Source organism: Pteropus medius, unplaced genomic scaffold, assembly GCF_902729225.1.
Source record: "Pteropus medius unplaced genomic scaffold, Ma_sr-lr_union100, whole genome shotgun sequence".
NCBI classification, from domain to species: domain Eukaryota; kingdom Metazoa; phylum Chordata; class Mammalia; order Chiroptera; family Pteropodidae; genus Pteropus; species Pteropus medius.
The window spans coordinates 1,696,005-1,722,676 of NW_024344433.1; the positions used below are offsets into that span (position 1 = coordinate 1,696,005).

Below are 26,672 nucleotides of genomic sequence, written 5' to 3' on the forward strand. Positions count from 1 at the left end.
CCCCTGCAGCCCTCCAGTATCCGCTGGGGCCCAGGTCCCACCCCCTAGCCTCCGGTGTCGGTCCCGGCAGCCTTGTGCCTTCTTCAGCTGCCTCCTCCCTGGAACAGGCAGGCTCTGCGCGCCCCGCGGAGGTCGGCGGCGACCAACAGCGACCGCGGAGCAACGGCGGGCGGCCCCGGGCATGTACGCCCCCGGAGGCGCAGGGCTGCCCGGCGGGCGCCGGCGGAGGAGCCCGGGAGGCAGCGCTCTGCCCAAGCAGCCGGAGCGTAGCCTGGCCTCAGCCCTGCCCGGCGCACTCTCCATCACCGCGCTGTGCACTGCCCTCGCGGAGCCTGCTTGGCTGCACATCCACGGTGGCACCTGTACCCGCCAGGAGCTGGGGGTCTCCGACGTGCTGGGCTACGTGCACCCGGACTTGCTGAAAGGTAAAGACTCCACGCGCCGGCCCTTGTCTTCCTGGGCGATCAGGGCTCCTCGGCAGTGAGCTGAAGGTGGTGTCGGCTGGAGCTGAGATAGCCAGGGGCGGGACTCGATGGGAGGAAACAGCCCCATTCCTGACGGGTGTTCCTGCCCACCAGGTGGCTCTGTTTAGGGCCCGGACCCTCATTAATTAAGATGTTATTCAGCCAAGTACCTACTTTTGACGCCATGCTAATCTGGACTGCTGCTATTTTCGGATTCTGCGGAAGGATACTGCTGTATTTGGAGAAGGGATAAAGCGCTAGGCATTACAATTAGCTGACCTTTTCTAAGGAGCCTGTGGGATGTAGGAAGGTTTCTTTGGGGCAAGTGATTGATGGCGAAAATGGAACTTTTAACATGGCTAGATTTTAAAAGATATCTTCAAGTTCTACAGTAGTTGTATTTTTTTATGGAAAAGGGGAGTCTGTGTAATTTTGGATGACCTCGAGTTAGGTCCAGCCTCAGTAAATCAGTTGGAATTTGGCTCTTGGAATCGCACGCGGGTGCCTAACTGAGGCAAGATTGCTTTGTGCATCCTTCTTCCGAGCCCTGCGGTCAGAAGAAAGGGGAAAGGGACTGGTCACCTTACTGGATACAGGGGAGGCGATGATCTACCCAGGTGTGGGGGAGGAGTGGAGGGGTTGTCCCAGGGAGCTGGTACCTGCACCTGCCCAGCCCTGTCTCCAGCAATGAGGGTATGGGCTGTGTGTTGTGAGGGCAGGACGCACTGCCTGGCTTTCACCTGAAAAATGGTCAATGGACCCCCCACAGCCTTTAGTAACAGTGCAGTTCATCACCCCCACAGCCTTTTGAACCATTCTTGAAGGTCTTTGTAATTTCTCCCTTTGCCACTCCCTGGCCGTGATGCGTTCCAGATGTTTGCTGCCCCATGTCTCGGAAACCCTTCCTGTTAGATTCTTACTGCTTTTTTAAAGACTCAAGTATTGGGATTTGGGGAAAAGGTCAAGATTTCTTCCGTGCCTTGGATCATATGCCTCTTCTGCAGGTCGAGGCTGAAAAGCTCTGTCCTTGTGGCCTAATGTTGTCTTTCTCTGAGAGTTCTCTGACTGTTTTGCATCTCTCTTGAGTTTTTGAGGCTTTAGGATGGTTTTGTAGAAAACAGGATGAGGGCTTCTGGTTTCCAGGTTTCTCCATGATGAGGGCCTTCACTGGGTTCGCTCATTAAGACAGAAGTCATACACACAATGGAGGCCTTGTGATATGTGGATTTTTCTTTGGTGTGTAGCTGATGGCAGAAATGTTATGAAGCTCGAGTTGAGTGTGGTTGGTTTTTCCTTGTTTGAAGCACAGCTGCCACCATTCCACCGCTTCGTCCAGACCTTTGCACCGATCCCCTGGTGTTCCAGTGTTTCAAGAGCTTGATGTCACCTGCTAACTGGGAGAATTCTCCATGCCTCTCCTTTTCAGATCATTCTGGGGAGGCTCATGTGATGGAGGGAGAGGCAGTCTGATCCCAGGTCTTCATTTCAGAATTCCAGGAAGCTGTGTCTTTGAGAAATGAAGTGGTCTGTCTAGGGCCACATACCTGGGAGTGGCATAGCTTTGTCTGTCTCACATCTCTTGACTCAGTACAAAATGATTTACGTTTTTTATCCTTTGTTTTATTTCATCTGTCATAGGATGATCTCAAGATTATTCCATTTGGTGTGCATCCTTGTCAAAGGCATGTGAAAAATAAATTTTTGGTGCAGATGAATAAATCAGATATTTACCCTTTCTAAGAAACTGTTCAATCCAGATTTTGTCATTTATAAAGCATGTTTTCTTAACCTTTACGTTAATTTTGTTTATGTGTTTAGGGATCTTAACCCATGGACAGTCCCCACGTGCTATCCTATGGCCATGTCCTTGGTCATTGCAAGCTAGGAATTTCGTGTCCATTCATAAGAGAGTTGACGGTGGTGCCTCATGAGCTATCATAAAAGTTGGCGAGGAATCGGGAGGTCCCTAATTGCTTCTCTTCTTCCTTTTCTCTGTATCTATTGGTTTCTTGGTACCCAGTGGGCCTTCAGACATGCTGTCCTGTGCGATTATGCTGATGCTCAGGGCCTAACAGATGTCTTAGTATGGAAGCCCAGTATAAGTGCTTCCAGGGGGACAACAGACCCTACTGGGTCTCTGTAGGTGACAGGAGAGTTCTCTGTCTCGGCCCCCTGCCTGGGCGCCAGGCACTGTGCTTAGCACACTCCACGCCTGACTTCAGTTTCTCCTAAATAGCCCTTTGATTTGGTAGCTACAGTCATCACCACTACTCCGCAGCAGTCCCAGACTTGGAAGGTCAGGTGACTTGCTCAGGATCGCACAGCTGGTCTGTCTGGCATGGCCTCCACTCTTAGCACTGCACCTTAGTGTACTCCGGCTTGTCCTTCTGTCAGAAGCTGTCCAAGGCTTACTGCCTCCCCATGCCAGCTATTTGATCATGAGCCCCACCAAAGCTGTGGACCTTAGCCTGCATCACCTCAGCATTCTGGTTCAAGTTGGGAATCCTGAGGCAGAGCCACTCACCCTCCTGTTGTCACTCACCTGCCTGAGGTGCAGCAGATTCCGCTCTGAATCCTCTCTCTCTCTGGGCTTCCTGCATGTCACACAGCTCTACAACTTAGGCCTAGGCCCACAGATACGCTCAGATCTCTAGTGGCCCCAAGCAGAGGGCCCCAGATCCTCCCTGCCTCTCAAGTGTGGCCAGCAAAGGCAGCACCCACAGCAGCCTCCAGAAGCACCCTTGCAGAATGAGGAAGTCTGGGATTTGAAGTCTGGTGAATCATGATTGACAACAAGCATGGGAAGGTCAAGGGCCAACCAGGGAGGGCAGGTGTGCCTGAGGGGTGGTGACTGATGTCACAGGCACTTCCAGTCCTCAGAGGCAGCTCGGCTAGGACCTTTGGTATCTGTGATCCCTAGGGGACTCTATTGGCGACTTGTATCAGAGCCTGTCTTGAAGCTAAAGTCACAAGTGGGAGATGAATGCTAAGAAGTGCCTCTAACTCACAGGGACTCCAGTGAAGGGGACGGGAAGGGAGATGGGACAGAAAAAAGGAACTGGCCAGAAGCCACTTTAATCTTCCTACCTGCAGCCTGTTTGGGTCAGCAGGGGGTGAGAGAGCAGTGGGCCCAGTAGACCGGAAGAGCCAAACAGGTGACTCACCAGTGACCTTGGGCAAAGTCAGTGCCTTGGGATCCTATTACAAGGCAGCTGCCTTCTTCTCTGGTGACTGGAGGGGATAGTCAAGCAATAGTTACCAAAATAAACAGGCCACAACTGGAGGATAGAATGTGTCTCTTTCTTACCAGTGTGTAGTAGACTGCATTACTGGTTTGAATTTAAAATGGGCACCCTGATACTTATGCCATTTCTGCCCACAAATAAAATAATGCCTACACAACATTTGGGGATTCTGTTTCTGTTCAGCAGCCCTCTCAAAGGAGCAGATATTCGTGGCCCTCCTTCCATACTGATGTCTGGCAGGGGAGGAGAGAAAGAGACACTGAGGTCCTGACCCAAGAGAGCCTGAGCTGGGTTCTGAGCGGGTCCGGGATACTGCCTGTCCACTCTGTGTGCTGAGACCCTCCGAAGAAAGACTGCCTAGGCTGTGGGTTGTCTGTGAGCATCATTCCAAGGGAAGTGCACCTTTGGTTTCTCCACAAAGCCCGAGGGTTTACTCACACCTTTGGAGTGGAGAAAGGCAGTCCCGTTGAAACAAACCTGTTTGAATTTTGGGTCAGAAGGACACATCACCACCCTGGTGGGGCAGATCCTCAGTCTGGCTTTTGTGGGCTCTTTCTCTATCCCACCCTGGCTGACGTGTGTGTGAATGTGGAAGTCTCGGTGTCAGGAGGAAGGACACTCAAGGGCTGCCGATGCTGTGGCCCAGCTGAGGGAGTGGGCCATAACAGCACAGACTGCTTTGCACATGGGGCAGGAGTTGCTGCCTTCACTTGACAGGTGGGAACGCAGAGGCCAAGGGCAGTTAAGTGACTTGCTCAAGGTAACACATAGTCTGTGGTGGGTCTAGGATTTGATGCCAAGCCCATTGCCTTCCTGGTGTCCCCACTGCTTCCAGGAGCCAGACTGATGGCTGCAGAAGCTTAGACTGCACCAAGCAGGTCTTGCCCAGTAATTCCCAGTATGAGCTCTTTTCATTGCTTAATGGCTCAAACCTATTTTGCCTAGAAGAGATTTTGTACTTCCAGGTGTTCTCTTAGCTCAGCTGCTGCTGGCTGTGAGGGTGGCTCTGACAGCATTCTGTTAACTTCTGATTTTTCATTCAAATGCTTCTCTTTAGCATTGGATGGATTATTCCAATAGGGAAAGATAAAACTCTGGTGCTTGGTGATTCCAAGGATCACATGCAAGGAAGCCTATCCCAGGCTTCCCAGCTCTGCGCCGCCGTGGGACCTGGAGGAAGCCACTTAACCTCCTGGAGCCTCCAGTCCCTTATCTAAGCTGCATGATTGATCCCCAGAGTGAGCGAGACTTAACTAAGGATAACGTTTGACCTGTCGGTGTGCACAGGCCATTCCTGAATGGAACATGAGAAACTGCCAACAATGTTTGTCCCTTGGGAAGAGCAGTTGACATCTGGAGGGGAGGGACCTTCTCTCTGAAGCTTTTTATTATGTGTGACTCATTAAAATAAGTGTCCTGTGAAACACGAGATACATGGGGGTGTATGTAATAGACATACGTTTTAAAGGATAATAAAATGAACATTTTTACTTACTATGCCATGTGGACCCCAAAAAGCCTAAGAACTATCTTTGAAGCCACTGAGTATGACTTTTTCCAGTTAAGACTGGTTGTTAAATCAAAACTTAGTTGATTTGGAAGAACCATAGTGAAAGCCCCACTCTGAATGCCTGGCCACATTAAGGAATCGGAACACAGCCCGCTGTGGAGCACAGTGCAATGTAAGCCCTTACACTTTACCTTTAGCAGGCGATTCTTGGAAGCACTAGAACATTTTTGTCCTGCTCTATCCCTGCCTCATGCCATGTGGACCCCAAAAAACACAATATCAGAGCTTTTAACAATACTAAGCCAGAGACAGCCCCAGATCCCAGGAGCCTTCTTTTGAGCGAGGCCACCTGTAGGCCCACTGCCAGGGCTTGGGCTGGGTGGGGCTGTTTGCAGACAGAGCCAGCACCCAGGCAAAGCCTCCTGGCAGTAGGCGATCACCAGGCTGGATGATTGGGCCCAAAACAGATGGTCTGCTGACAAGAGAGAGACAGATAGCTCCAAGAGCAGCTCAGAGGATGACCTGAAGCCAGCTTGCACCATGGGTCTGGTGTAGGCTCAGCCACCATCTGGCGAATTCTGAGCCTGAGGCAAAGAATGTAAGCTGTCACCAAGGCCAGGGTCTCCTCGTGTCTGCTCTGGTCCTGCAGTGTGGAGGCCGGCCCTTAGTTAAGTCTCGCTCACTCTGGGGATCAATCATGCAGCTTAGATGAGGGACTGGAGGCTCCAGGAGGTTAAGTGGCTTCCTCCGGGTCCCACAGCGCAGAGCTGGGAAGCCTGGGATAGGCTTCCTTGCATGTGATCCTTGGAAAGAGTTTTATCTTTCCCTGATGGAATAATCCATCCAATGCTAAAGACCCCAGAATATGTGTAGGTTTGAGTCTGCTTTGTTGGGTTCAGGCCCTCTCCCTGGGTCCTTGGACTTTTTTCTCAGCCTCTCTTCCTGCAGGCCCAGGATCAGTGGCCACCTGCACGGGGTATTTGAGCTGCTCGTTAAATCCAGAGTTCTAGGCCCTGCTCCAGACCAACAGCTCAGTCTCTGGGGCCTGGAATGTGCTTTCGGCCAGTGCTCCGGGGGCAGTCAGTAATGTGCCCTGGGGACTAATGGCGCCAGCCTTCAGCCTGAGGGCAGGAATTAGGGAGGGAGCCTGCAGGCTAGGTCCTGCCAGCCCTTCCCAGATTCTCCTCCTCACTTGGTGACCAATGACCTGAGTGAAAGAAGAGCCTGCCAGAGGCCCGAGGGGAAGTTGGAGAGGAAGTAAAGGCCCATTTTCTACTTTTGTTAAACACAGTGGTTTCTTTTTGGATCAGCCTTTATTTTGTCTGTATGTTTCTGGGAGATTAGGCAGGCAGCTCACATAGCTAACGAAGGGTCTGACAGTGTTGCCTGGATGAGATTTAGAAGGAACAAGAATGGTGTTGCGATCCTAGAAGGACACTTTAAGTTGCTGTCTGGTGACAGTCCTCATCCTAGGCTCTCCCTCCACCATGACCCTGAGGACCCTGAATGTCAGCATCCTTTCCCTTGGTTCAATCCCTCATTTGAGTGGAGCGAACCCTTTAGTGGCTTCACGTCATTTTAGAAGGTATTTGGTGCTGTCAGTTTCTGAACCTTACCATGCCTGGGTGGAGTAAATCTAGTAGCTTCTTAGCTTTCCCACTTCTGGCTTCCACTTCAGCTTGTCTAGTCTTTGAAGTTGATTCCAAGTAGCTCCAAGTTCCTTTCCAGTTTCCAGAATTTTGTGCCCCTTTCCTCTTTGTGTGGGTTTATGCCTTTAAAATTTTTTTGTTTTGTTTTGGTCGGGAGTGAACAAAAATCAATGTGAAGGTCCCATCTACCTTCTTTCCTGATTGATTTAGTACTCTTGTGGAGGGTGCATTTCTCTGGCTTCAACATCTTATTGAACAAAAAGGGGACAAATGAGTGGCCGGGTAAAGGATGGACGCTGGGTGGCCTCTGCCGTGCCTCTCTTGCTGTCTCAGCTCAGAGATCAGTGGGCGCTTCCTGCAGTGCAGTTTCACAGAACCTGATGACACATTGGATTAATTGTTAGGGTCTTTAAAAATGCTTAGAAGAGCATGGCAAGTATGTCAGAGAGGCGTGCACTTAGGTTTTGTTGGAAGAGAAGGAGCTAAGCACCTGGGAGCAGCGACCTGGGTTCCTGTCTGCTAATTTGGAGGCTGTCTACCTCCTCTGTGGGTCAGCCAGGAGCAGGAGCTGTGACCGCTCTGTCCAGGCCCCCCACGACTTTGGCAGAGGGAGACAAACTCCCCCCAGGTGGGGACTTCCTGTTTGGAGCCCTGAAGATTTGGTTCTCCCTACAGATTTCTGTATGAATCCGCAGACAGTGCTGCTCCTGCGGGTCATTGCTGCCTTCTGCTTCCTGGGCACCCTGTGTAGTCTCTCCGCGTTCCTCTTGGATGTCTTTGGGCCCAAGCATCCAGCCCTGAAGATCACTCGTCGCTATGCCTTTGCCCATATTCTCACAGGTAAGCCCGGGCCTGCTTCTGGTGGGGGAGGGACTGCCACTGGGGGATGGGCGCTGTCTGGAGCTGCAGGCGGGGACGGTACGGTTTCTCCATGCAGACAGTGGTCCAGATGCTCATTTCAGCTCCAGCCTATTTTGGAACACTGGGGCGGAATGGCGGCTTGCTTCTGTCGTTTGCATGTACACCTGGCAGGACCACCACCTACTCAGCCCAGCTGTCAGGAGGGGGGATGTTAGGATTCCACAAGAAGTCACATGGCTTTCCAGGAACTGGGTTTAAGGCTCAGCAGGGCTCCTGGGACCTGGACAGAGCAAGGAGGGAGCAGGGTATCTCACTGTGCCTACTGAAGGGCATGGTTGTCGGACTCATTCCTCCCCTCCTTTGGGCTGGCTGGGTGGTGATCTGACTTGTAGGGGCACCGACTCCAGCTCCCAAACTACATGGCCTCGTCTGCTCCTTTCAAGCACCCAGTGACTTCTAGCAGCCTTCGTGTCCTGATTCCATTCTTAAGACAGAGAGAGTCTGACTGGCCCAGAGCAGGGTCAGGCATCTGTCCCCAGCCCTGGCCTGAGAACTGTGGCCTAGAGAGCCCACCCTGCAGGGTCGAGGGCTGGGCAGGTCCCCTGACAATGTGATTTGGATAGAGAGGCTGCATTGAGCCTGCTAACCCCCTTTCCGTGCTGTCCCTCTGTTCCCCAGTGCTGCAGTGTGCCACTGTCATTGGCTTTTCCTACTGGGCTTCCGAACTCATCCTGGCCCAGCAGCAGCAACATAAGAAGTACCATGGTTCCCAGGTCTACGTCACCTTTGCTGTTAGCTTCTACTTGGTGGCAGGAGCTGGTGGAGCCTCGATCCTGGCCACAGCGGCCAACCTCCTGCGCCACTACCCCACAGAGGAGGAGGAGCAGGCGCTGGAGCTGCTGTCTGAGATGGAGGAGACCGAGCCCTACCCCGCTGAGTATGAGGTCATCAACCAGTTCCAGCCACCCCCAGCCTACACTCCCTGATGCCAGGCCTGTGCCCCCTAATGCCAGCCCCCTGAGGCCAGCGGCTCTCCTCCTCCGCAGCCCTGCCCCCACTCCGCAGCCCCACCCCTCCCCAGGAGCGCCTTCCCTGGCAGGCCTCACTGGTAGGATCCTGACCATCGTTACCAAACCATCCCCAAGAGGGTCTCTGTCTTTGGGTTGTTCATGTGTCCCTGCTCTCGAAACCTGGGCTTTGCGGATTTTATATCATGCACTTTTTCCCCTCTTGCCACCTCCTCTCCCTTTGGTCACTAGTCATTACCAATCATGGGTGGTTATACAAGTTTTCTCCTTTCATGGGCCATAGCTTTGAGACCAGAACTTTCCTTAGGAGCTGCTGACAGTGAACAGTCCCAGAGAGAAGTATCAGCAGGGCCCAAGGGAAAGGAGACTATGCCCTGCAGCTTCCCTCCCTAAGGGTTAGTGCTGGTTCCACAGCTGCAGCACTGGGCTGATGCTGCCCAGTTTCTTCTCAGAGTGCCCAGTACCAAGCCTCCCGCTCTGCGAAGTTCTCTGCACTTCAGCCTTCCCACCCGCATTCCAGTTTGACAGGAGAAGGAATTGCTGTTGGAAAGCAGAGCGGGCGTTCTCCCCACCCTGGCTTGGCTCGGGTGGCTGGCTCTGCTGAGGGGAGTGGCCCCAGGCATGGGCCTGAGGCCTCCAAGTGAGGGGGCCAAATCCTCCAGCCCCTTCACCTTTTAAAATGAGTGATTTTGAAAGGAGAAAACAAAACCAAGCCACAGCAACAATTAATCTCTTTTTAAACTTGCGGCAAGACTGTTGTCATTTCTCCTATATTTATCCTGTTCTTTTGGGCTCTGCAAAGTTTTGGGCCACAGCTCCTTCCAGCCCATGGTAGTTACTCCTCGAATGTCTCAGAGGAATGCAGCCCTCTCCCTATGCTCCCTCCCTCCTGGAGACCTCCCTGTGGAATGTGGAGCCCCGTCAGTGGAGGGGCTGAGGACTGTGGCCTGGCTGGCCGGCCAGTGTGGTGCTCCTCAGGACTGTGGCACTGAGATGTAACCTGGCCTCCATGCAGGAACAGGGGCCCCAGCAGGGCAGGGAACCCTCCGCTCTCCACATGGGACCACAACCGGTGAGCCCTGTTGCGTGAGGTGTCAGACTGGCAGGCCTGGCTCCGTCCTTCAGGCTCAGGGTGTCCCCTAGACTGTAACTTGGGGCAACAGCTTGCTGCATGCCCCCTCCCCTTCTTGAATGTACTCTGGCCTTGCAGTGTGCCACTGGCTCTTTCTTGTCCAACCATTGCTCTGGCTGTCTTGTTTGCCACACTTGGCCTTGGGTCTTGCTGAGTTTTCTGCCTGATATCTGGGGCATCAAGCAGAAGAAACTTGAGAGACCTTCAGGGTGGACCCAGGTGGCCAAGCCTTCTTGGAATCAGTGTCCAGTGCTGAGCTGAAAAGCTGATCCCAATTTCCTACACATGATAGAGCAAGATTGGAGAATGGACACCACTGTTGAACTGTGGCTAAGAAGGGACTGTCATGTGCCTCGTCCTTTGGCCAGGCTGCCTGGGGATGTCTGAACAGATGCCTGTGTGGGTGGTGAAGACCGAATCTGCACATGAGTGAGCGGCTGCCTGGAGATTGCTGTGATGCCCAAGTGTCTCCTTGTGGCGGCTCTCACTTACAGACTCTTAGGCAAGAAAGACTGCCGTGTGATACCTGTACACAAAGCTGAGAGCCACATGGTCTCGTCTCTCTGTCAAGTATGAGTTTGTCTTTGGCACCTTTCCAGGGTGTGGACAGCTTTCACTGACCATGGGTGTCTGAAGGGCAGACCAGGAGATCAGGCACTGGGCACACACGCCAAAGCGTCCGGTTATCTCAAGAGGACCCAGACATGACCCTGGGGACTGTTCCACATGATTTGGAACCCACTTTTTATTAGCTTCCCACGCCTCCGGGATTCCTCTTTTCCCTTCCCATCCTGACACTAATAGTTTGTCATATAAATTCCCCTGGTTTTTTTTTTCTAGGTAAAAAATAAAAAAAAAAACAAACAAACCACAAATAAGAATGTAAATGTCAGTGGCTCCCTGTTGTTTTTTGTTGCAATTGCCCGGAAGTGGTTTGTTTCCTTCCTCTTTCTACTTTAGGAGAAATTGATGAAGTGCGTAATTTTTTAAAAAGTCAAAAGGAAGTACATTTCCACCTGGATGTGCCTTTAGCCCCGATACATCGAACGGCAAGGCCTCCCGCCCAAGTGCAGAGCTTAGAACCTGTCCCCTCAGAGTCCCCAGTGATCTGCAGAAGAGCACTTTGGTCCTTGTGTGAGGAGAAACAGACCCCAGGGCTGAGACTTGCCAGAGAAACTGCACTTTCTTCTGAAGCCCTGGAAAGTGGTGCCTTCCTTATGGGGAGAGCACGTGCGTGCCAGTGGTTGGGATATAACTTGTGGTAGAGCTTTTAGTGTCATGGTGTCTCACTTAGCTACCCACGCTTTGTTCATTCGTTCATTCCTACATTCAGCCGGCACGCTGGGCCCGAAATGTGCATCATGGGAAAAGAGCTTAGGGCTCCCTTCGAGGGTAGCCTGTTTGGGTGATTTTTTTTTTTTTTAAACTCCTGGAAAGAGCACATGTCTTTCTTGGGAGCTGGGAGCGTGTTATCTCTTTCATTCCAGATGTTTCTGAAAGGTGCCTCATGTACAAAGTGTGAGGCATCACAGAGAAACGTGGTGACATCAGGGCCCTGTCTCCAAGGGTTCTGTCTTCTCAGTTCAGGGGATGGCTTCTCCACGGAAAGGTGGAGTGAAGTGGTCTGCTGGACAGCTGGGGAAGGGCTGTGCCCACAGGGAAGTGGGTTCTGCCCCAGTCACTACAGAAGGTGGAAAGGTAAGTATTTGGAGGTAGAGTGGGGGCCATTCCCGCTGACAGAGGAGCTAGAGCAGAAGCACAACTGATGACCAGGAGGTGGTGAGAGCAGAGATTAGAAAAGGAGGGGCCGTGAAGTCACCAGACACCTTGGGGAGGCTGGAAGGGTCCTGAGAAGAAGGAAAGACCAGGTTTTTCTTAATGACTGGTGACCGTGTGAGGGAGGGTTGGCCTGGTGTGAGTGAACAAGTCTGAAGGCATAGGGACTGGGGGCCGGATGGGGATGGTGTGGAGGTTTGGAACCAGCCGAAGGGGAAGAGGACAGTGGGCCACAGGGCCTGGTGTCTCAGCAGTTGTCAGTGGGGGCCCAGCAGCTCCAGTCCCTGCTGACTTGTCACGAGATGGAAGGCAGAGCTGGTGGTACAGGTTAGGGGCCTCTGCACAGGGTGCAGGAGGGAAGCTTGGGGGACAGAGAGGACTAGTTGCATCTGGGGGAGAGCCCTTCTCTTAAGAAACTAGAGTATCTTCTCAGCTGACATCTCCCCACAAATGGCCACGCTCTCGGCCACTAAATTAGTGGGTCACAAGGTTCTGTGGGAAGATACAAAGGAACTAATGAACTTTATGGCCCTTGTTTTCAAATAGCCTAGAACCTTCCCTCTTCCCTGTTTTTGTGGTAGTGGTATGTTAATGGAGGCTAGGAGGTACATGGGAGAAAGTGTCACCTCTGAATGGGATCCCAAAGTGAAGGCACTGTGTTAGGGACATGACTTGGGAATTAGGCTGCCAGTTCCTATAAACTTAGTGGGAAACGCTGGCCTTTGCTGCTGGGGCCAGAGGAGGGGGCAGTTTCCTCAGGAGAGATTTCACTGGTGTCTTAGGGCCGAGGGGTTCATGCTGTCCTGGCCCCCCTCTCACCCCACTCAGCTGGGGGAAGCAGCACAGCGGTAAGGGCCTTCATGAGATGTTCAGGGAGAGAGAAGGCCCCTCAGCCCAACCATGTGTCTCCAGAGGTTGGTAATGAGAGGACTTTCACAGAGATGAGACGTCAAGTTTCATCTTTAAGGGAACGGGGGCGCTGGAAGGGGTGGTGCCTGCAGGCAGCCCTGTTTGGACACTTCCTGTCCTCTGTCTCTGTAGCAAACATGACAACTAGCCCCTTCAGGAGCTTCTGTTCATGGTGAGGTCTGGCTAAACCCTGAAGCCCAGGTTCCCCCATGGTTTTAACTTCCTCTTGGGGTTCTCCTAGATTTCTAGTGCCACTGCTATTGGTGGAGTGTTTCCTTCTGGAATAAACTTGGGGTTGTGGGTGGGTTTTTTTTAATAAGAGGAGGGTGTCCCTTATCCTTTCCCACCTGTGCCTCCCTGTGCTCAAGTTTGTGCCTGTGCACACACATGTATACACACACACATACACACAATTTCTATTATGACAGCAGGCTTTATGTCTTGTTTTTTACATTGTAAGTTCATTAGGGCCAGAGAGGCATGCTTTCTTATGCAGTGTTCACTCATCAAATACACTGAACACAACTGGTTTGTGAAGGTTGCAGATACTAACACATATGGTCTTTAGCCACTGGAGACTGTCATGATACAGGAAGGCTTCATAAAGGAGAGACTTACTCTGGGCCTGGAAGAGTGGGTGGGCTTTCAGGAGAGAATGATGCAGTCAGTGTGAAAGCAGGAAAGAAGAGGACAGGCTTTGGGAAACACTGAGTTGTACTGTGAGGTGGTGACACCCACAGGCTGGGCGTGATTAGATGGATGGGCCCAGCCCATGGGGGCCTGGAATACCGAGGTTATCATTGGAACACTACAGTGGCAAGGTACAGAACTATGAACACAGAAATAGCTTCGTTAAGTTATTCCCGTGACTGCAAAGGGACTTGGCTGGATCTGGGGACTTAAAAAGATGACATGAAGATGTGATTTCTCTCCTTGTCTGCTCTGCTCATGGGCTCAGGCATTCTCTCTCCATAGGTGGTGAAGGTGGTACCCAGCAGCCGCAGGCTCATGCTGACCCCTTGCCCAAGGACTGGGCAAGTCTCTTTTGCCTAACTTGGATCAGGGCCCTCCCCATGCACTGTGGCCAAGGACTTGGGGCTTCATCTACGGCTCAGGGTGAGGATGGTTACATGTTCATGGTTCAGAGATGGCACCACGAATGGTGGTTGGGATATGTGAGCCCAAGGGCAAGGCCTACACCAGCCAGAGGTCCTTGCTGGCATGAGCCTATAAAACAGAGCCGAGACACCTGTAGTCACTCCCTCAGTCCTCCTCACTGAGACAGGACAAGCGGCCACTTCTGCTTTTTGCAGAAGTTCTGTGTGTCCTATTGTCCTGTCTTTGACCAAAGCTGGGCCTGACTCAGGCTTGCTCACTTTCAAGCAGGCAACCTGGGCCTTCATTACACTGGACCTGGCCTCCAGAACTTTGCCTTGTCCTCTCCTCTGCTGGTCCCCTTCTTCCCGCCCCATCCCAGTGCCCAGGCAGCTCTGACTTGCCCGGCTCTGCCTTCTCTGAGCTAGCTCAGTGCCTGGCCTGAATAGCAGTTACACTCCTGAAGACAGCTTGCACACATCCTGGCTGTTTTGGGGAACTGTGCGCTTAACCCCAGTCCCACCCCCATATCTCCATCATGAAGTCAGTCCATTCGGATGCAGAGGGGAGCTGGCAGCAGCAGCAGGCCAGCAGAAGGCAGCGGGCTGATGCCATGTACCACTACCGAAGCACATTTTTGCATTAATTCTTTAGAACTCAAAATTTTTTCTGGTCTTGGAACGATGCCTTCTTTCACTCATTTCACTATCTAACATGTATCGCTGGGGGCGGTTTTCTTCCTCCAACCTTGGGCCTCCGTATTTCAGAGGAATGTTGAGAAATTAGAGAGGGTCCAGGTGGGCATTCTGAGAGAATGCAAGGTTAGAAGTAAACAGCTGGAGGGGAAAGGAAAGAATAGCTACTTGAATTGTGCAGGCGAATTACCAGATGGTTACCAACTGGGTGCCTGGCCTCTAAAAGCCACTGCTGTTTGGGATTCAGTTCCTCTTCTGCAAATGAAGGGCTGAATTGGATGACTTTAAAGTTCCTGTCATCCCTAACCTGTGACTTCCGGAAAGGGAGATGCCACCATCATCAACATCTGCTGTGGTGGATCAAGAAGGAAGAACTCTGAATTTCTTTAAGTGTTTAAAACACAACTTTGTTTTGAAAGAAGTTTGTACTTGACGAAAAGCTTAAGAAAAAGACAAGTCTCATATACCTTTCAGCTAGTTTACCAATGGTTACATTTTTGCCACATTTATTTTTATTAAGATATAATTCACATAAAATGCACCCTTGTAAAGTATAATTCAGTGCTTTTTAGTATATTCACAAGGTTGTGCGGCCATCACCACTAATTCCAGAACATTCTCATTACTCCCAAAAGAAACCTGTACCCATCAGCAGTCACATACATGTGCTGTATACCCTTCTAGATTGCTTTTCCAGAACTTGGAGAGGTCTGAGATTTGACTTTCTGCCTGCCATAGTCCCATAAATGCTCTTAGCCCCAGCAAGCTGCTGGGTCAGTGGGAAAGGAAGATTTGTTACTTACAGCACAGCAGCAGAGTATCACCACTTTTGTGCGAGTTCTCCGAGCCCTGGTCCCCAAGGGGTGATGTGCAGGCCAGATGACATCTGCATACACACCACAAAAAACAGTGAGCTTATTAGGAAACCCACGTCTTCAATAGTGGACAGTTGGAACTCTGGTCAGGATGTTTCTCACACAGACAGGACAACATATTACTTTCATTTTCACAAAACTGTGCTATGAACAGGCATTTCTCTCCAATATCAAGTTTCTTCCTTAAAAGTCAACTAAAAGACGCAGACCCTGGTTTTATCAGGTTGTGTGCCAGTCATTTCTTGTTATGGAGCAATATTACCACCACACGTTCATGGCTCTTTCACAGCTTCAGCAGTTGCGGAGATCGGGCATGGGAAGTGTTCCCTCCAATGTGGGTCTCATAAGACTGTGGCCAGGGTTTAGGCTGAGATTGTGGTCCCATCTGAGGGTCTGCAAGGGAAGATGCTTCCACTCTCACTCCAGGGTGGGCGGGAGTCAGTTTCCTGCAATTGGGGGACTGAGGGGTTGACTTTCTTGCTGGCTGTGGCTGGAAACCCACGCCCTCAGCTCTGAGAGCCACAGGTAGCTCCGTGTCACATGCGGCTCCTCAGCATGGGCACCTGCTACTTCACAGGCCACGAGAGGGCCTGCAACTCCACAACTGTGCACATGATTGACTCATATGACGCCAGCCCACAGGCGTCATAGGTGTGACCTCACCCACACTCAATGATGTCCCTAGGACATGGTCTCTAACATCATCTCCACTGTGCTGTGGGGAGGCTGGGGAGGCCCCGAGAGGCACAAGGCTTTTCCAGGACAGAGAACTGGTCAGAAAAAAGAGGTCTGAACTCCACTCTCCGCTCCAAGCTGAGAACATGGTACGTGCCCCAGGAACCATGGGGAGGGCTATGCTGGATATCGGTGCGTAGGTGACCTGGGTGAGGAGGGGGAGCAGTCAATAGCCCAGAGGGGGCTTTAGGTGGCTCTGATTGGAGGAAGGGGCCCAGGTAATGGAACCTTGAAGAGGTAGCCTCACTTCCATGGTGACAGACCCCAAGAGAAGTTGGAACTCTGGTGACCAGGCACACACATTCTAGAGACGGCCCCGGTCTGAAGACAGTCAAGGGAGCAGGATGTTTCCTTGCCGTTTCCTGACTTTCCGAGGTTCTGGCTGAGGACAGCCCGAGTGAGAGATGTTTCTGTTGCCACAGACGTTGGCACAGCCCTGACCTCCGACACCGCTGGCCCTTTGGCACAAGGCTCCTTCAGGTAACCCAGGGTAGCCCAGGGCAGGCCAGGCCAGGCCAGGCCCTAACTGTGAACCCACCTGGGCAGTCCCACACCACTTACCCTGCACCATGTGTATGTTCATACACGCACGTGTGTGCATGTGTGTATGTGTATGCCTGTGTGTTGGGGGTGGTGAGGGAAAGCTTGGGACAAGCGGCGCCCACCTTGGGCAGGACCAGCTTGTTTAGGGGTCAAAAGCTGGGAGGGTCTGTCAGGTTCACATCCCAGGTCATGGCTGGCAGGATGGGAAGGTGAGTGCTGGGGACCAAGCTCCTCTACCCACCTGTTAATCCTGAGCCTTCATGTGTCATCTCGTCCTGTCCCTGGCTGGATGTCTTGCAGATGCTCCTCTGCCTGATCTGGGGAGCAGAATGTGTGGAGAGCAGTGCCCCAGGGGCAGTGTCCGGGCAGGCCCTGATGCCTCATGGCCCAGGACTGTGGTCTCTGCAGAGCCGCCCCCCTGCCCGAGATAGTGGAGGATTTGGCTGACAGGTCCACCCACCCCAACCTCAGCTCTAGGTGCAGGTCTGCCAGGCCAACAACACCGTCCAGTGCTGGACTGAGTTGAGAGCTGGCCCAGAGGGGTCTCCACAGCCAGGACCCTGAGATGACTGGGGTGGCCCTGAGCCCAGACTTAAATCTGGGGACTCCCCTGGGTCCTCCCAGGACTTGCACACATGGTGTTTCACAGGCCCACTCCGCCACCAGCGGCATGAGAGGGTAGAAAGACACCCCTCACACATCTGTGGGAATATCAGAGAAACACATGTTGCTTCACATCGCAGTAGACCATGAGCACAATGCATCCTGTCGTTTCGTGGTTTTAACCCTCTGCCCCAGGAATCCTGGGCAGCAGCCAGCTCAGCTGTTCTTGCAGACTTCTCCAGGACTCACACAGCATCACTCTCAATACTGTGGTTCACACACAGAAGGGGGAGGACAAGATTAAGCTGTCCCAACCCTGCAAGGTATCGTCCCCTCGGTGGCGCTTCGATGCAGACTTTACAACCCATTCTCCTGTTCTGTCAGGTTGGCTGCTTCAGGATGATGGGAGCAGGGAAAGGCCAGCGAATTCATGAGTGCAAATGGGCCCACTGTCACACCTCATTTCTACGCAGCAAGTCCCTTGAGAATGTGATCCTCAATCTATTCCATTGATCTGTATGTCTATTATATTATATGTATATCTTTATGCCAATAAAATGCACTGCTTCATTACTGTTGCTTTGTAGTAAGACTTAAAATCAGTAAGTACTTGTCTTTTTTTCTCCTTTTCAACACTGTTTTGGCTACTTGGAATTCCTTGCAATTCCACGTGAATTTTAAGATTAGCATTTCCATCTGCAACAAAGATTTGTTGGGATTTTATAGTGATTGCATTCAAAGTGTGGATTCCTTTAAGGAGTATTATCATCTTACCTATTAAGTCTTTCTATCCATAAACTTGGGGGGTCTTCTTACCTATTTATGGCCTCTTTAGTATCTTTCAGAAATATTCTGTAGTTTACAGAGTGCAAGTCTAGCACCTCCTGGTTAAATACATTTTTAAGGATTTATTGTTTTTGATGCTCTTGCAAATGGAATTTTCTCAGGTTACTCGTTAGTACAGAATTATAGCAGTTGTTCATCTCTATTGCTGTACTGAATGACAACTGATATTTGAATGTTGCATCTTGTATCATACAACTTTGCTGAATTCATTCATTAGCTCTAACAATTTCTTTGGCTTCTATTTTTGAATTACTCAATCATTTACATATATAAAATCATGTTACCTGCAAATAGAACTAGTTTTATATTAGCTAGTATAATATTGAGGGTTTCTGCATCTATATGCACAAGGGATATTTGCCCGTATTTTCTTTGCTTGTGAATTTTTAGTCTGTTCTATCAGGGTTAGGCTGGACTTTTAGGATGAGATGGAAATTATTTCTTCCTCTTCTTTTTTTTTTTTGAATGTCGGATAGAAAGCTTGTATTTAATTCTTCTTTAAATATTTTGTAGAATTCACTCTCAAAGCCATCTGGTCTTACTTTGTCTTTGTTGCAGGGTTTTCTTGTTAGTTTGTTTAAGAATTCGACCTCTGTACTTTTTGTGTCTATTCAGAGATTCTATTTCTTCTTAGTCAGCTTTGTTAGTTTCTGTACTTGTAGGAGTTTGTCCACAATCTGGATTGTCAAATTCATTGAAGTGCAAATATTCACAGTACACTCATAATCATTTTTATTCCTGTAGAGCTGGTAGTAATGTCCAACTTTCATTTCTGGTTATAATGACATGGACTGCTCTCTTTTTTGCTAGTTAATCTTGCTAAAAGTTTGCCAATTTCGCTGATTTTTTCACGGAAAACACTTTTTGCTGATTTTTCTCTATTGCTTTTTTATTTTACCTGTGTTCTCATATTTACTATTACCTTCTTTTTGTTAGCTTTGGGTTTACTCTTCCTTTTCTACTCCTGAAGGTGTAAAGTTAGGCCATAGTTTTGAGATCTTTCTTCTTTATAATGGAGGTATTTTACTATACATTTCTGTTAATGTTTCTTCATCTGCATGCTATAGGTTCTGGTATGTTGTACTTCCATTTTTGTTTTATTCAAGGCATTGTCTAGAATCCCTTTTATTTTCAGCTTGCATCTGTTGGGTGTTCTAGTATGTTGTTTAATTTTCACATTTTTGTGATTTTTTTTTTCCAGTTTACCTCCTGTTCTTGATTTCTAGTGTCATTCCATATGGTCAGAAATTATACTTTTTTATGATTTTATTTTTTAAAAAATGTCCTGGGAAACTTTTCATAGGCACTTGAGAAGAATGCATATTGTACTGTGTGGAGATTAGGCCTAATTGCTTATGGTTCTGTTCAAGTTGTTTCCTTATCAATACTCTGTCTGGCCGTTGCATCCATTATCAAAGATGGAGCAGAGACCACCTCTGCTGTGCGTGGCTGTCTGTTTCTTTAATTCCGTCAGCTGTGCTTCCTGTTCTGGGGGCTCTGCTGCTGGACACGGACACATATGACTGCTGCTGCTTCTTGGTGGGCTGTATTTTTATCAGCATATCATGTCATTAGGGTGAGAGAGAACTTGAGGAGCCCACAAGCCATCCCAGGACCAGACTGGAAGACAATCACAACAAGAACTGCAAGATAGGCCTGTGCCACATGCCGCAAGCAGGACCTCATCTTGTTAGGTGTCCTGTGTCCCTGACGAGGAGACTGCCTGTAGTGGGTACTCAGTGAGCACTGGCTGGGTACAAGCGAGGAGCATTGGCTGTGATGGCAGCACTAGCTCTCATTTAGGGAAACTGAGACTCTTGCTGGTGGCAGAGCGAGGACCAGAACCCAGAGGTACTGACCTTCTGTCCAGCCTCCCACTTGTCCATGATGCTGGAGTTGATTTTGGTATTGAATTCATGGCCGAAAGATTCATTCATCATAGCCTCCTTCTCTTATTCATTGCAAGGCATTACTAAGTCACAGGCATGAACTTGGTCACTGTGAGTAGAACTTGGGCATAGTGAGAGGGGACAATGTTAATCATCACCACAAAGTATCATATTATGTAAAACAATAACTGGTATTTAGTGAGAGTTCAGAATATGTCAGGGATGGGATTAAGAGTGCTTGGATGTATTAATCCATTTTAACCTCAAAATAATTTTGATATTGTAGGTATTACACCCTGTTTATATATAAGGTAAGAGAAGCACAGAGAGGCAAAGTGATGTGGCTGAGGTCACATGGCTAGAAACTAATGGTGTGGGGACCCCAATACCGAGTCCTAGTTTTCTCAGTTTCTAAAAACAGAATGACAAAGACCAGTTGTTCAGACTACGTTGAGGAAGAGAGAGGTCTGGCAGACACATCTAGCAACATGCCTGGGTTTACAGTAGACACTCAATTTTGATTACTGAATTTCAATGGCTTGGGGACTCATGAGGTCGATGGGACTTTCATCAACCTGTCTGTGGGTCTCCAGAGCTCTTTAACAGGCTTTGTGCGTGACTTTGAATGGGTCAGGCTTTGAACATGTCCCAGGCCATCAGACCTTCTGCTGGAACGTGAAGGATGCTGGGCCTCCCTGTAGTGGTCTAGCTCGTCTCCAACCCTTTGAACCCCACCCTCCTCAGACAGCCTGAGGCTTCCTGCTTGCACACCTTTGCTCATCGCCCCCATTTCTGCTGCCTCAGACAGGTAGATTTCCCACACGGCCTCACCCTATCAGAGATAAGCTGTGTCCCTACCTCTCAGAACTGAGGTGAGGACACACCCATGTTTCAGCGTGTTGCCCAGCACTATAGGCGGGAGCTGATGTCCCCTCCTCCCAGCACTGAGCTGTCTGCGGCTCCAATTCCCAGCCAAGCTCTCTCCTAGTGACAGTAAGAGAGCTGCTTAGCCTCCAGCTCGCCTCAGAGCACCGGGTTCTACAGAAAACAAAGCTCTTCCCTTTCAGTTTATAAATGTCCCAGGATTCACTCTGATTTGACCAACTTGGGATGGACCTTGTGCCCAAATGAGTCCTTGTGGCCAGGGAGATCCAATGTCTTGACCAGCCAGGCCTGGGGTCACTTGTCTACCCACATAGATGAATGGGTGAGAGGAGGGAGGGGTGGTTCCAAGTAGAGGAAACTGAAGAATTTTCACTAAGTTTGGGGGTATGGGGTGCTGAGTGGTAGAGTCACTAGTCTCCCAGAAAGGGAGAGGATGCGGGGCCCTAATCCTCATCTGTCCCCTCACTGCAGGGCTGGGCTCCTGACAGAGGTGTGTCCTCAGCCCCAGCAGTGCACTCACCATGGGGTGCTGCCACTGTTTGTTCCTGTGTTTCTTCCAGTCCTTCAATCATCTCTGTTTACCCAGCTGATTTCAGAGTATCCTCTCTAGATCTCAGCCAGCATGGGAAGGACATAAGGTAGTTGCCCAAATAATGAAACATCATACTAGAGACACACCAAAATGCAATGAGAACTCAAAGAAGGGCAAGGTTGAAGGGGTCAGGAAGGGCCCTGACAAATAAAGGAGTGACCACCAGGAGCCAAAAATATGTTATTGTTAGAGAGGGCTGAGTACACGGAGTTAGTTTGTTAGCAGAGTGGGTGCTAATATCAGTCCCATAAGGGAGGTGACCTCCACCCCATCCCATAGGATTCTGTACCCTGCAGACAGCTCACACCTGGAGAAGCTGGCCTATGCATGACCAGTTTCCCACCCATCACCAGAGCAGTAGCCTTTGACTTTCTCTGAGGCCAAGTAAATAAAGGGTGGCAAGAGGACAGGAGTTTTACCCCTGGTGGAGCTCCTTGCATGCTGAGGTAATAGGTCGGGTTTCGAAAGGTTTCCAGATTTAAGATGGGTCTTTCCAGGTCCTGAGCAGGAGGGACTGAGAGGCTTCAGGCCAACTCTTAGATGCAGCTTCTCTCCACACCACTGTGCCCTACCCTGGTCTCATGGCTCCACTGGCCACCCTCCTGTTTGACCCCCGCTCGGGTGGCTCCACCTTCTGTACTCTGGTACCTCGGTCCTGACTTGCCCACATGTGGTAGTGCATCTCTGTGCCCTAAGATCCTCCCCTGCTCCCGCTAAATGGTTCCTCGGCACCTGCCCCCCTGCAGTGAGCTGGTCCACCTCCAGGTGCAGCAGCCCCCACCGCTGGGCATCTCCCCACTGTGTAATGGGTCAGGCCAGAGACATGATGGCACCCTAAGCTGAGCTAGAAAGCGCTGACCGCAGGGAAGGAAGGAAGCAGGAGGAGGGACATGTGCCAGCACTTCACTCCTTGGGCTCCAGGGCATCCTCTGTCCACTTGGGAAAAAAGGGTAAGTCTTGCCTACGGGGGGCAGGGAACTCTTACTCCCAGGGCGGGGTGTTGACAGAAGCTGCCGGAACATGGTTCTGACCTATATACAGCCCCACCCTTGACGACAGACACAGATGCATTCATGGACTGTTCCAGGAGATGAATCGGGGAAACTGCCTACTATGAAGAGATTCATATAGTGGCAAGGGGATGAATATTGTAAACACTCTCCATTCTGAATAATAGATGAATAGAGTTTTGGGTTATCAACCATTTTGAAGAAAAGCGAAGGCGATTACTGCTGGCTTTGGCCTGACGGTTGGAGCCCAGGGAATGTATCAGACTTACACAACTTCCTTTCCAAGTACTTGGGGAAAAGGGACCAAGGTGTAGGCACCAGAGCTGAGCCTCATTAAATTAACCCCCTAGGGAGTGCCGGAGACATGTCTATGCATGCTGCTGCTAAGCCAATGAATGGAGCCTCCTCACCCTCGGCCAGGTCCCCAAACCAGGAGAGATGATGTCCAGTCTGGGGCTGGGAACCTGCAGGCCATGGGAGATGCAGGACAGAGGTGCAAGGGCATCTGCTGAAGGAACCCAGAGAAGACCGGCTGGAGAAGGGGACAAGTGCAGCGCCCCCAGACTTCCCAGGCGGAGAGCTGTGACCTCCGTCCAGACAGCAAGCACTCTATCCAGCTCCATGACAGAGGATATCTGAGGATGGGTCCCTGGACACTGACTGTGAGATGGAGATTAGCTCTTCCCGTGGTGATGGGGATGCACTCAGTTCAACAGGTCTGGAGGGGAAGCAGCAGCCTTGGTCAGAGGGAGCAGGTGGGGAATAGTCTCCACGAAGGCTCAGTGGACCCCATGGAGAGAGTTCTGAGGTTGGAATGGCCTTATGGGTTGTCCCGAGTTGGGGCGAGGGACGAGGCCTCTGGACCCTGGCCAGTCACTGGATGTATGCTCATGGGTGAGGAAGCTCTCTTCACTTGGGGGCAATTCCTGAAGAGGACTGATAACTGAGGGCTATGAGCCAGCAATACCCCCGGTGGCCAGAGGCAGGAGCCCTGCAGCTGGGTTGCTTATCCTGCTGTCCGCCAGCTCGTATGCTATGCAGAGCACTTCTTTGTACATGTTCTAGGGGAAAGCGACAGTGGGATAAATCGGTCCCCACCACTGCAGCTGGTCTTGAGGCCCCAGCTGACACTCGTCGTCTGACTTCTACTACCTGTTCTAGGTTCTAACCTTTGGGCAGCATTTCTGCTTTTCGGGCCACAGCTGCCACACTTGTCCGAGCAAGGGTGTAAGAGAGATCCCAGAGGCATCGTCTGGGAGCCAAATAGCTCCCTGTCTGCTCCAAGAGAACTGCAGCCCTGGCTCTCCTGATGACCAGGGCCAATCACTGCAGCCAGGACGGTGCCTCCTGCTTCTTGCCTACTGGGCCTTTGCCATGAAGGGCTCGAAGTGCCTGGTGGCAAGTGTAAAGTGTAAAGTGGTCATGTGCCACTGACACGCCTCCTTTGCTTTGCAAGGGGTCCTTTGGTCTGATGTGACATTATGTGGGATCTCATGTCACTGGGTCACACAAGAAACACTCGAGATAGTGGTGCTAAGGCCCTACAGGCAGAAATGGCAAATCATACCCAGAATGTGACAATCGCAGTCAAAATAAATTGCTGCCATTTCCAACGTAGTCAGCTTGTCATCAAGTGGCTGGTTGCTCTCCTGGAGGAAGACTGCCATTTTGGGGGCTCGGCATGGAATTCATTGCTGGCAGGTTGGACACCCAGCAGTGCCAATAGCCATATCAGCCTTTGTGAGTGGAGCCTATACTCTTTGGTACATGTATGGCTCCCTTCTTGCTCCATGGCTACCCCATTCACATGCCCATCGTGCCAGTGCTGAGGTGGCCGATGGCGTCTGGCTGACATCAGCTGGTCATTCTCTGCTTGGTGGCTCAGTGTCTTTTATGTAGTTGCTCTCTGGTAGACATCCGCACACTCCCTGTCTACCCACACAGCTTGTCCACATGCCTCTATCCCAGACCTCCTTGTCCTTGATCTTCTAATCTCTCACCTCTCAGGCTCCGAGCAACCAGCTAAGTCAACTGCTAGTGCCATGAGTCCGTGTGTATTTTACCCTTGGCTCTATTTCTGTTCACACCACGTAAATGACCAGGGGCACCGCTCAGAGGGATTATCCACTAAGTGGGGCTATAGTGCAGCTACCACTCATTTTTGGCTTGTACCCACACACCATTCTGACTTACTGACAAATCGAGCTTTGCTTTTTCCCCTCCTTTGTCGGCTGGTCATAAGGGGACCCTGTCCCCTATGCAGCCATAGGTGTGACTATGCAGCCATAGGTGTGAGCTCAGGGAGAGGCATCAATGCAAAATGGTAGGTAACATGGATTTCTAGGCCGTCTGTTTGTGTAGCTTACCTGTGGCCCTGGCCCTGCTCATGCCCAATTCTGGATGCACCACTTGTGTTCTTACTGTGGATTGTTGCTGGGACTGCTCAACCTTATGTTTTGATAATCTGATAGGCAGAACCTACTTATACAAAATGAGCTCAAGATAAAGAATTTAGGATCAAATTAAAAATATAAAAAGGGAATTAAATTTTTCAATTGTTCTGGGATACACAAGCAAAAAGTTTGTTGATGATGGTTTCGAAGGGAGGATAGGCTAGAGTACAGTTAGAGCCTGAACAAAAATGTCACAGAGAGAATGGTATAGAAACAATTGATTTTTAAGATTCTAAAGGGGAAGAATCTATAGGTACAGAAATGGAGACAGTGAGCACATTAATGCTTTCCTTTTAAAAACAAAATCATAGCTGTGAAAGGAAGGAGAAGGGGGTGGTATCTGGAAAGAGGAAGAGTTAAAGGCTTTTTTTTCCTCCAAGCCTTTCAAAGATGGACTTGGCTGTGTTTATGCACGGAGGGGCAAAGAGGCAGTAGAGATGGAGCAAAATGGGGAGATTACAGGGGTGCTTGGCTGCAGTTCCTGAGAACTCAGTTTGATAAAAAACAAACAACAACAAAAAACAGAAACAAAACAGGAAAATCAAGCAGAAGTGTTAAGCTCCTTTTAATCAAGAAAAGCAAATAACTAGGAAAGTTCAACCTCCCTGCCCACTGTCCCCTCCTGGTCATCTCACCATCACTGAGAAAAGCCTGGTTCAAGAAAGCATCAAATACCATTTTGTTATATACCCATTTCTCTCTATCTGCTTTCAAGGGAAAATAAACATCAACAGCAATCCCCAGAGTAAAATCACCATCTAGATAGGATAGATCTAAATTTCACCTCCCAGTAAAGCATGATTTTCTTTTTCTTTTAAGAACACCTGAACTTTCTCGAGTAGCTACAGCAAAATTCCTAATGCACTGCTGTGGCATAAGCACAGCCCCTTTCCTATCAAGACGTCCTAATACAATATTTTTTTTTCTTATTTGTCAGTAAAGTACTTAACATAAGTGTAAAAATTTTAGTGTAAGGTTTTCCCATTGGACATCCAGCAGCTTCATTTTCTTGAGGGTGGGGGCAGAATAGTCACTGGATGCCCTTCGAGATCACTTAGCCAGGCTGTATATGGGTGCTGCAAAGTCGGTGTTAGGAAACCTGTTTACCTATTCACGCTCGTACCTCTGGGTCACAGGAGGGACGGCTACTCCCGACCTGGGGCATGTGCCCCAAGTAACTACAAAATGCTACCACATTTTCAGACTGCAACGGGCCACCTGCACACGTGGCTCTCCGGAGTGTCCTGAGATGTAAGACAGTCCCCTTAGGAGCGCTCTCACGTCGCAGGGTTCGCGGAGAGAAGACAAGTGGGCAGACTAACCCTGGGTACCGTGTCAGTGCCCCAGGTATTTATTAATATTAAAGGCGCTTCCGGGACAGCCAGCCGAGGTAGAGGAAGGTGTGGTGGCAGCTGTCACTAGGCCTCAGTAGGGTCTCCATTCGTCAAAAAAGTCTACAGCGTTGTCTCCCCACCTGGATACCCCCAGTGCCCCGCAGAGGCAGTGGCAATGCCCCATCCCACCCTAGGCTCAAAGTACGAATGAAGCCACAGTCTCCCGCCCATGAGAACCGAGCACCTCGCGGGACTCCTAAGGCGCCCGGCCACGCCCGTTCCTCCGCGGGTCGAGAGCCGGCGGCCCGAAAATGGCGGCGGGGGCGGGGGCGGAGGGCGGGGGGCGGTGGGGCCCGACGGTCACTCCCAGGGCGCCCTTGACTGCCTTTCTCCGCCGCGCTACGTACCTTGCTAGCTAGAGGCCCGGCGCGTGCGCGAAGGGGCGGGGATAAGCACTTGGCGGGGCCAACCAACAGCGAGGAATCGAGGCGGCGCCCAATCAGGGCCCAGGCGGCGGCGACCGGAGTAGGCTGCGGGCGGGCA

The 26,672-nt window shown here is 50.7% G+C and overlaps 1 protein-coding gene across 1 annotated transcript in view; it reads left to right on the plus strand.

Annotated features, from left to right (window-relative positions):
• TMEM127 (transmembrane protein 127) overlaps positions 1 to 10,776 on the plus strand; it is an 11,201-nt gene extending 425 nt beyond the window's left edge. Inside the window, exons 2-4 of the mRNA XM_039872565.1 lie at positions 108 to 425; positions 7,544 to 7,708; positions 8,408 to 10,776. Of these exons, the coding sequence (XP_039728499.1) occupies positions 182 to 425; positions 7,544 to 7,708; positions 8,408 to 8,715 (717 nt within the window). The 5' untranslated portion in view covers positions 108 to 181 and the 3' untranslated portion in view covers positions 8,716 to 10,776. The remainder of the gene's footprint in view (positions 1 to 107; positions 426 to 7,543; positions 7,709 to 8,407) is intronic.
• Positions 10,777 to 26,672: the final 15,896 nt, after the last annotated feature.